General features: G+C 40.0%; 1 protein-coding gene across 5 annotated transcripts in view; it reads left to right on the top strand.

Moving 5' to 3' along the window:
* Rcbtb1 (RCC1 and BTB domain containing protein 1) overlaps positions 1 to 9,389 on the top strand; it is a 39,436-nt gene extending 30,047 nt beyond the window's left edge. For all 5 annotated transcript variants that reach the window (XM_027390432.2, XM_027390434.2, XM_027390431.2 and 2 more), the window contains 3 exons: positions 1,134 to 1,285; positions 1,745 to 1,875; positions 7,130 to 9,389. In XM_027390432.2, the coding sequence (XP_027246233.1) occupies positions 1,134 to 1,285; positions 1,745 to 1,875; positions 7,130 to 7,270 (424 nt within the window). In that variant the 3' untranslated portion in view covers positions 7,271 to 9,389. The remainder of the gene's footprint in view (positions 1 to 1,133; positions 1,286 to 1,744; positions 1,876 to 7,129) is intronic.
* Positions 9,390 to 10,636: the final 1,247 nt, after the last annotated feature.

The raw sequence follows: 10,636 nt of genomic DNA on the forward strand, positions 1-10,636 counted from the left end.
ATAAATTAATTTCAGCTCTAGTAGATACTTATTTGTGAGTAAATATCAGTATATATCCTCTTCTTCTGCTAAAGATTAAGTTTTCCCAAACAGAAAACTTTTATAATAAGGAATGTAAATTGCCAACTAAAGAAAAGTTGTTTAGCTAGAATAAATGACAGAAATTCCTGAATAAATGTGAGGGGACTGAGCATTAATTAGTAATGACCAAATGATTGTTTGCTTAGATGCCTCTACAAAGTACACACATGAATGCAAACCATTGAACTGGCCATTTATGTCTTCAGGAAATTCAGTTAAAAACCCATTTGTGGGTAGGGGTGCAGCTCAGTTAGCAGAATGCTTGCTTGCTGCCATGTGAGAAGCCCTGGGCTAGATCCCTTGCACTGCAGAAAACTGTTGTTCCCCAGTATTTGCACGTGGAAGCAGCAGAACAGTGAATTTTAAGAGAACTGCATAGCCATATGTTATCTTGGTTAAAGTAACTGATCTATAAACTACATATTCATTATCTTGAGCAATAGCTATATGGACACAGTAGTGCATGAAAAGGTGATTACACATGTTTTTGCTGATGACTCTGTGGGGTGTTCGAGTGTGAGTATGCGTGTGCATGTGTGCGTGTCTGTCTGTGCTTGCCTTTCCCATACAGATTTTCTAACCTATGATATCCATTCTGTCTGTATTGCTTAGAAATATTTTTACCCCCTCACAGTGACTATCACTGAACCCATTTTAAAAAGTACTCTAAGTAAACGTTGTGTATTTCTGTATTGTATGTCACTCTACCACTATGCTACATCCCCAGCCCTCATTGTGTTGTTCAAATTGCATTTCTGTATACCAAAAACAAATGATCCAAAAAACACTTGATTAGAATGGGGACTGATGGAGACAGTTCTGTTGAAGGACTGGTTACTTCTGGGCCCTCTAGCCAATTGATACTGTTAAATGGTGGTATCAAGATGAGAGTGATTTTGGCAACATTGCACATAAGAGTCCTTGCCTAGCGAATACTTTGGGTGCTAATAGTGAATGATCCCAGCTTGTGCCAGCACAGAAGGTAAAGGGAACCTGTGATATCTGTTATTTGCTTTCAGCCCTTTTGTTGGTACGATTTGCTTTTGTTGTAGGTGTGAGCACTTCCGATCCATGTTCCAGTCCTACTGGAATGAGGACATGAAGGAGGTGATAGAGATAGACCAGTTTTCTTACCCCGTGTACCGTGCCTTTCTCCAGTACCTCTACACAGACACAGTGGATCTGCCACCCGAGGATGCCATAGGTACTGCACGGGGACTGGTCAGGCCATATGCCCATGATTTTGTCCTATTCTTAGAGCAGTGGTATATAGTAATTTAGAGGTGTGTTGACTTTTGTACACTTAAAAATAAAAGTAAACATCTCTAAACTGCTACTATTGTTTAAAACTATGGACATACTTTGTAACTGTAAACTTACTTAAAATTTATAAATGGAAGTATAGGTTTCTAATGCATTTAAACTTTTAAAAACAATAAGGAAGAGAATCACCTTTTTTTTTTTTTACTTTTGTACTATGGAAGAAATTGTATAAAGTAATTATAGGACAGGTACATTTTGGAGGTATGAGAAATGGAGTAAAAAATAATTACTCAGATTCAGAATAGTGCTTGCTCAGAAACTACTCACATGAAATGCAAGTGCCATGTTATCTATCGTGGGTGCTGTGAGCTGGTGTGACCTTAGTGCTTCTGTGTTTTAGGTCTCTTGGACTTGGCGACATCGTACTGTGAAAACAGACTGAAGAGGCTTTGTCAGCACATCATCAAGCGAGGAATTACTGTGGAAAACGCTTTCTCATTATTCTCTGCTGCAGTCAGATATGATGCAGAGGTAACATAGAAGTGCCCCAGCTACCTCCCTGCTACCCACTTCCCTCTCTGCTGTGACACAAGGAGCATGGCTAGCTTCACCTCTCGTTAGTGACTTGTGACAAGGCCTCAGATGGTATCGGCCTTGCTTCTTTCTTCTGTTCAGTGTTTCAGGATCAGTTGTATTTCTGCTTCTGCTCTTAACTAATTGGTTGAAGGCTGCAGCTGGACTCACTGGACTGGCAGGCAGCACACTTTAGTTCCATCTTCTGATATCAGTGCATCTGTGTTTCTCAAAACCCACTTTGCTGGTCCACGCTGTCAGAAGCCCAGGATGCTGTTTGCTTTACATCTGTGTGGGTCTGCAGTTCTGTCGCTTGTCCTGTAGCTCAGTTAGTCTTGTGTAAAGAACTTACTGTGTACTCCCTCTTTTTTTTTCTTTTAAGTTTTTAGTGTAAGTCTGTGTGTGTATGTGTCTTTGTCTATGTGTGTACACATGTGCATGTCTGAAGACTAGAGGACGACTTTCAGGAGTCAGTTCCCTTCTTCCATCTTTGCATGGGCTCTAAGGATCAGAGTCAGTAGTTAGCCTTATGCAGAGAGTGTCTTTACCCAATGAGCCATCTCAGCAGTCCCCATTCTGTTTATACTTAGTTGAATGTCAAATATGGGTGTCTCAGATTTCTAGAATCTGATGATTGGTGTTCTGTAGGATGTAAGTCATTAACTTTCCTGAGTTGAGCAGAGCCACAAACTATAGATGTCTCATGAGCAGAAGCTGCACCTGATTCACCATGTGTGCAGGACCTGGCACAAGCAGTGGTGCATGGCAGATGCTCTTGAATTGTAAGACAGTGCCACAGAAGGGTGCAGTAGACATTGTTAATGAATTCATAGCTGACCCACTGAGTTGTACAAATTTATAAAAAATAACAGCTTCGAAATGGCTGGCTTTGCTAAGTACAAAGCCTGTCTTTTAGAGGTGTTGTCATTTGACAAGGCAGAGTCTCTGGTAGCTGGAAATTTATTAAAGATACACATTGTGACTTTTGAGGTGTAACAGGATAAATTTCCTATCTGTCACACTTAGGGACTGAGTTGACCATTATGCCTTTTTATTTTCAAGACATACCCTATTTTTGCTTGAGGTTCTTTTATGATAATAAATATTTCACAAGGTCAATTGTAACTGACTTTGGAGCCTGACAACAAATGGAAAGATGGCCAGAGTCGATTGTATCCATTGGAAAATGGAGATGTGGTTTGTTTTCTTCCCCTTCCTGTCACACCTGAGCCTGTCTGTAGCATGAGTTCTCATAGGTCTTAATAATAATAGCCCAAAGTCAGATATAGGGGAAAATGCTGAAAGACCAGAGGGAGCAAGCCACAGCCACACCTGACCTCACTAACTTCCCAACCAAAAAGAGCCTAAGCTCCTGTCTCCTCCCACTTTATCACTTCCTGTCTGTAAGACTTCCAGAACTCTATGGTTAACTATTGACTAATTCTGCCCTCTGATCTTCAGGCAAGCTTTATTTATTAAGAGTATAAACAAGATATCACTACACCTGTCTGTTACAAATGCTGTCTCTTTAGACTTCATTTCCACATAAGAATATAATTTTAAATTGGGCTGATGCTGTTTCTCTCCATTGGGGTTTGACTCTAGACTCTTCTTGTGCTTCTCCACACTTCTGTGTTCTGTAGTCAGGCCTGTTGATTTTAACAGCCAAGACAACCTGACAAGAGGCTAGCAGCTTAGATCCTCTTACTGGAAATTCATTCCCCATTTTCACCTAAAATCTACCTTTAAAAGTTTATAGGAAAAAAAAAAGTTTATAGGAAAGGGTCAGGCACACACCTTTAATCCCAGAATTTAAGAAGCAGAGGCAGGAGGATCTCTGGGAGTTTGAGACAGCCTGCTCTGCATAGTGAGTTGCAGTCCAGCCAGGGTTACACAGTAAGTGGCTAAGAAAAAAAACAAAAAAACAGCCTTACAGGAAGAACTCAATGCCACTTTGAGTCGCAGCAGCCCATGTCCTTTGTCTTTTTCACTTACATATAAATACACCTTTAATCTCAGCACTTGGAGGCAGAAGCAAGTGGATATCTGAGTTTTAATGCCAACCTGGTTGACAGAGTGAGTTCCACAACAGATTACAAAGCTACACAGAGAAACCTTGTCTCAACACTCCCCCCCCCAAAAAAAAGAGAGAGAGGCCAAGAAAAAAAAAGAATTGTTTCTTAGCCAGACATGGTGGCACACGCCATTAATCCCAGCACCCGAGAGGCAGAGGTAGGCAGATCTTTGTGAGTTCGAGGCCAGCCTGGTCTACAGAGCAAGTTCCAGGACAGCCAGGGCTACACAGAGAAACCCTGTTTTAAAAAAAAAGAGAGAACTGTTCCTTTAGGGGGACTACAAATGAATGTGATTACATGGAGCTTATCACCATGTGGGCAGAGCCAGCTCTCAAAAACGAATGCTGAATTGAATAATTAAACATGTTTGAAACACCAAAAATATATATCAAATTGAATGAATAAATATGTTCAAAACACTTCACTACAAAAGGGCACTTTTGTATTCAAGATAACAAGCAAACATTAAGTTCCACAAACATGACACATTCAATGTGGAAATTGAGTGAAATGATTATGATACACTTCTTAGATTTTGATACTGAGCTATATGATCAATGAGTATACTTATACATTTTATTTCCTTAGTACCTTTGAATGTACTAAGTGACCATAGTTTTCAAATCAAACCCATTACATACCTCAGTTGATAGGAAGTGACTGATATTGGTAACCAACTGTAAAAACCAATTTTAGAAGCCTAGCTTTGGGGTAGCAGATGCCATTGGGTTGGGTTATGGCTAGTGTTCATTTATCTGCTTTGTAACAGTGACCAACTCCTCCATGCACCCTTTGAAGGAAACTTTTCAAATTAATGTGCAAAAGAAGTGCAGGCACAGTAGTACCTACAAAAGCAAGGTCGTGGTGAAGGTGTTAGGAATGCATACTGTCAGACTTGACCTGTTTTACAGTGGACTGGGAGGAGCCACAGAGGGGTGAGAAGCCGAAGTGCTGCCTCAGATAGCAGCTGTTAAGTGCTGCTGGAGTACATGGGTTTTAACCCCGGGGAAACATGTGCTGAGTGACTGTGAAGAAGGGGCAGTGTTTGACTTACCCTGTGGAAGTCTTGGGCTGCAAGAATGCCACTAATTGCTGTTTTAGTGCTTTAAACTAACATGTTAGGGCCCCAGCCTAGTGCTTAAGAAAAATGGTAGAAAGGAAAAGCAACTTGGTTTTCAGATTCTGTAATTATTGGAATAATTTCAACATAAAAGATTTGGACCATGAGCCTGGGAAATGGCTCAATGGAAAGGTGCCTGCCACCAGCCCCAGCAGGGATCCAACTTGGTTGGAAGCCACACACATAGAAGGAGAGAACCAACTCCTGAAGTTGTCCTCTTGAGTTCTGTGCCTGTGCCTCCTCCAAGTTGTTTTTTTTTTAATTTTGGAATATTTTTTCAGAATAGTCATTCAAAAATTTGTTGCTTCCTACTAACTACAGTGAATCTGACATTGAATCTGCCCTAGAGTCACTTTGTAATTTCTCCACAGATTTATAAACTTAGTTTCTAGTACCTCTCAATTTTACATCCTCTCCTCCCTGTCCATGAAGATTAACATTCCTTGGTTTTATTATGTGTGAATTTTTTCTTCTGCCAATGAAATGCCCCTTCATCTACTTTGATTTTATTCTGGAAGTCTTTTTTAATCTACTGGTAAGATAGTCCCTTTTTGGAATTTTTTATATTTGAAGTTTAGCAGTTTTCAATGACTGGTTTCTAGCAGTGCAAAGGTTTTGGTTTTGTATCTTATTTGCATTTATGCTCGGTTCATTCAAGAGCCAGCCATTTGCAAATGAACATGTCCTGTGCATTCTTAGAAGGTGAGGGTGGCCTCATCGAATCAGAGGCAAACTAACTTAATGCATCCAGGGTTGATGAGGTGGCTCAGTGGGTTAGGGTGCCAAGCCTGACAACCTTAGTTTGGTCCCCAGGACTCACATGGTAGAAAAGGGGAACCAACTCCTGCAAATTGTTCTCTACCTTCCACTTGCTTACCATGACTTGCCCGTGCTACCTTCCACCCCAAATAAAGAAATTCCAATATAAAAAAGAAACATGGATCCAGCCAGGTACAGTAGTACCTACCCTGTACGCCCCTAACTTGAGGATGAGGCAGGAAAATTCTGAGGTTTTATTAAGGTCAGCCGGGGCCACATAGTGAGAACTTGTCTTTAAAATTATTTATAGACCACACAAAAACAGACATACAAACAAAAACATAGATCCAGAGATGTGCTAACATTGTAAATGTCCTTTGAGTTGTATGGGAAAGAAAACTTGGGCAGCAGCTGGCTGAGACAAATTAGCTGTGGTTTCTTTCTTGGTGGTCATTCATCTGGGTAAGTTTTCTTGGAGTGGGATGTTTTTCAGTCTGGGACGGAGAATCCTATAGTAAAGAAATAGAGATGTTCATAGGAGTCTGCCTGAATGCAGAAAGGAGCACTCTGTTTCCCTGCTCTGCTTGGTGGGGTCTTCCCTGAACTGTCTAGAAATCTCACCTCAGGGCAGCTAAACATAGGAAGTCAAGACCGTTTGATTTAAATGGAGGATTCCTCACAACTTCTCAGCTGTCCAATACCAAAAAAATAAAATAAAATAAAATAAAAAATAAAAAATAAAATCTAGCCACTTTGATTTAAAAAAAACAAAAAGTTGTTTGCTTTAATACATTAGAGTACTCTTTATACACTTGTCTGGGGTTGACTGGAGGCTTTTAATAACATGCTGGAAGACCTAATATATTATTGGGGACTTTAAAATGAATTTGTTATTATTAGACCATGAAAGTAAAGTTTTGGAGATATTCTTTTTAAATAGAATTTTGCTTTCTTAAATGTAACAAAACATGTATGGACTAAAGTGGCATTGGGCTTTGTACAGTGTCTTGAGATATTTGAACTGTGTGACAGCCATGGAAGGCCTCTGATGATTCTGCGTGTGTGTGTCACACTTGGGTCAAAGAAACCATGCTTTTACTCTTGTGAGTAGATGGCAGGTGGTTTTCTGATGACTTGTAGTCCTCTTGCTTGCCTGGTTTGAGCTGTCTGGTTTGGGATGAGGGGATTGGCAGAGAAACAGTTCATGGTTAATAAACAAAGGCCTCTTCCTGTTCTTATTTTTGTTGTGTATGTCCAGGATTTAGAAGAATTCTGCTTTAAGTTTTGCATCAATCATTTGACAGAAGTTACACAGACTACGGCATTTTGGCAAATGGATGGCCCCCTGCTAAAGGAGTTCATTGCTAAAGCCAGTAAATGTGGAGCCTTTAAGAACTGAATGAAGCCTGAGGCTGCTGGGCTGGGTGTGAGTGCTCTGGGGCACGGTGGGTGATGTGATTCTGCAGGTAAAACCCCACCAGGTTACTTTTGTCACATCAGAGACAGTGCTCCGTAGGAATATATGAAGGATGTTTGCTTTTCATGAGCCTGTTTTACACAACTCTTGTTTCTAGATATGTATATTTTAAATGTGATTTTCTTATATTTGGCTGATCTCTGTGAAAGGATGAAAGTTTAGTTGCTTTTGATTTTTTAGTTTTGATGAGAGGATCTTTTGAACTTGGATTAAGGAAGTTGGTGAGATGTCTCTGGTTCTTTGACAACAAGCCTGTTCACACTGTCGGTGAAGGACAAGCCCAGTCCAGTGCTCCTGAGTGCTGCTCACTGTCACCACCTTCCCGTGGGAGCACCAGCACCATGGGAGGCTCTTAAGAAATACTATTGAATATGCATTAAACCCACTTTAACAGCCAAGAAATGTTTAGGTTTGCCGAGAGTCTCTTAAGATGTGGGCATCTAGGTGCTGGAAAGATGGCTCAGCAGGTAAAGGCTCTTATCATTAAGACTGATGGCTTAAGTTCAGTCCCCAGGACCCACATGGTGGAGAAAGAGAGCAGACTTTACAAATTGTCCTTTGACCGCTATACATGCACTGTGACCATACACATGCACACAATAAAGAAGTGTAATTTAAAAAAAAAAAAAAAGATTTAGCTTCCAAAAGAGTAATGACTAGAACTACCTGTGAGACACTTGGGATAAAAGAAGCAGCTTGGTTTGATAAAGGCGAGTGAATGGCTTAGAGGTTACAGTCTCCACTAATTCTGGACTTAGCCTGAACACTCCCAGCAGTGTTTCATTAGGGTTGCATTTGAGACTGCAGTGCACACTACCCCTCAGCCCCACCCTGTAAATACTCATAGTGGCAAACACTCTACATATCTGCTCCTTTGTGACTTGATGTGATTATTAAAACCTTCTTACAGGACTCAATAGAATGGTCACTTTTTGGATGGGGGAAGTCTAGGCCACATTCCATCACAAATTCATTTGAAGCTTCACCTTCCAGTTTTGGTTTTTTCTTTCTTTAATTGTGTTAGGAATACTTTTTTGCTTACTTTAGCCTTGAAATGGTGTTCTCCAAGTCATAGTTTTCCTTAAAAGGGCCATTTTTAAAAGATTGTTTGTCTTTAGATCTGTGAATGTTACTGGGATGTGGGAATGTTGGTGTCCCAGCTTTACCCATTGAGCTTGCTTTCACAGTGAACCATTGTCTGCTCTCTACTCCCTGAACTCCTTTACATTTGTGTGTTCCCTTAGTGTATTCTGTTTCCTGCTTAAATAGGACCTTCTGGACTTAGCCCTAGTGCAGAGCCATGTTAACAGTGACGGGATGCTGCAGGCACTGTTGGAGCAATGCTTTAAAATATATGTTATCAGGGTAGAGTGGTGAGTGGGGCACCAAATATAGTTGTTGTTGATAGGCGAGATGAACACAAACCTAGAACTCAAAGCCCCCTTTTCTTGCTGGTGCCACAAGTGATTGTTGCCTGGTGTATTAGTAAGTTAGAATTGGCTCTTCTGTGACAGTTTTTTCTTTCTAGGACAATGAGTGCACATTAATTTGATGTGCTTGTAATAGGCCATGTGCATAACCACAGTCCTGTAGACTTAGGGTGTCAAGGTGGTAACTTCAGTACGTTTACTATTGCTCTTACTTGAAAAACCTCTCCACAAAAAAGCACAAATTACAGCTGTAAATCCATAACCATAGATAGTTCACCTGACAAACATACTGAGTTCTGATACAGCTGAAGACACACTTCCCAGCTTAATGGGTAGCTTGAGTAAGTGTGTATGATAGTGAAAGAATAAGCCCTTTCAAAAGTGTTTGAGTATTTTTTTAATGCAATCTTTTTATTTTTCTATTAGGTTTTGTTTTTAATCATAGAAAACAAAAATTATTCTTGAAATTAGTGTTTTCTTCTGATGTAATAATGGAAGCCAGAGAAGTCACATTTCTTAAAATAGCCTAAACTGTATCCTTGAACTTACTGGAACAATGCATTTATGTAATTTCTTGAATGACATTAATAAACAATCTCTTAAGGCAGGAATGTATAGTTGTGGTTGTTTTCTCCTATAGACTATAGTAATATACAGCCTGAAAAAGAGAGGAACTTGTTATTTTGGTACAACATGGATTAATTTTCGGACTTAAGTGAAGAAAAAAGTCAGCCACAAAAAGACAAGCAGTGTGTGGTCCACTTCCTAGAGATAGTAAGAAAGTGGCTGTCAAGGGCTGGGAGAGGACAGAGCTGTTAGGTGGGCACGTTCTGGTTTTCATGAAGAAGTTTTTCAGTGAATGATAATTTTTGACTATATTTGATGTTACTGAACTATACTTTTTTATCACATACATTGAGTCTCACAGGTGTATGAATTAAGCACCAATTATTTTTACAGTTAGCAAACCTTCACAGACAAGGTGATATTTACATATATCACAATTTTAAAAATTAGCAACATTAGAATAAAAATAAGATACCACTGTGTGCTATAAACTACAAGATCACCCAGTAATTATACAGCCATCATTTCATGAGATGACCTACCAGAGCCAGGGGGCTCTGCATGGAGGAATTCAAACCAATGCAAAGGTCATATTTGGTGTTATAGTCTTGAATAAAAGTGACTGTTTCTTGCTGTAGATCCTTCTAATAGCTTATTCCTTTCTGTAATTCCCACAGTTCAGCACTATATGATTATTTACTGGGAACAATTTCTCCCATGCATTTGGAGTTTACTGATTACACTCCCTAGCTATGTGTAAAACCTGTTCTCCATTCCCCGGTCCTAGTTTTCTGATTATATCCCTTAGCTATGTGTGAGACCTGTTTCCCACTACCATGTCCTTGTTCCCCTCTCCTATGTAATTGCAGAGATCTGCCTTCCTGCAGTTATCCTTACTGGCAAGCATTTGGTCAGTGTTTAGGGCCCAGGCAACAGCATCCCATCTAAGACATTCCCAGGTATCAAAGGACATAGAATTACTTACATGCCTAACACTGGTGATTCATAGCCACTTAGGTAAGAAAATAAGCATTCCCTGGTTTTACTTCACTCACTGGCAGATAGAAAAGCAATAACCTAAATTAACCCAGCTCTAAAAGATTCTCAAACTTCTTGCATTTACCTTCATCCCAATTTACTAACCCAAGGTGTTAGCTCAGAGATTTACTGTTTGTGTTTCCACTGAGAAGATAAAGACAAAGGTAATCAGGCAATTTGCTCATCCTCAGGAAAAAGTAAACTTCCCTGTAGACCTGTGCCACTACAGAGCACTGGAAGGCACCAGGCTCTC

The sequence above is a fragment of the Cricetulus griseus genome (genome assembly GCF_003668045.3).
Source record: "Cricetulus griseus strain 17A/GY chromosome 1 unlocalized genomic scaffold, alternate assembly CriGri-PICRH-1.0 chr1_1, whole genome shotgun sequence".
In the NCBI taxonomy this organism is placed as follows: Eukaryota; Metazoa; Chordata; class Mammalia; order Rodentia; family Cricetidae; genus Cricetulus; species Cricetulus griseus.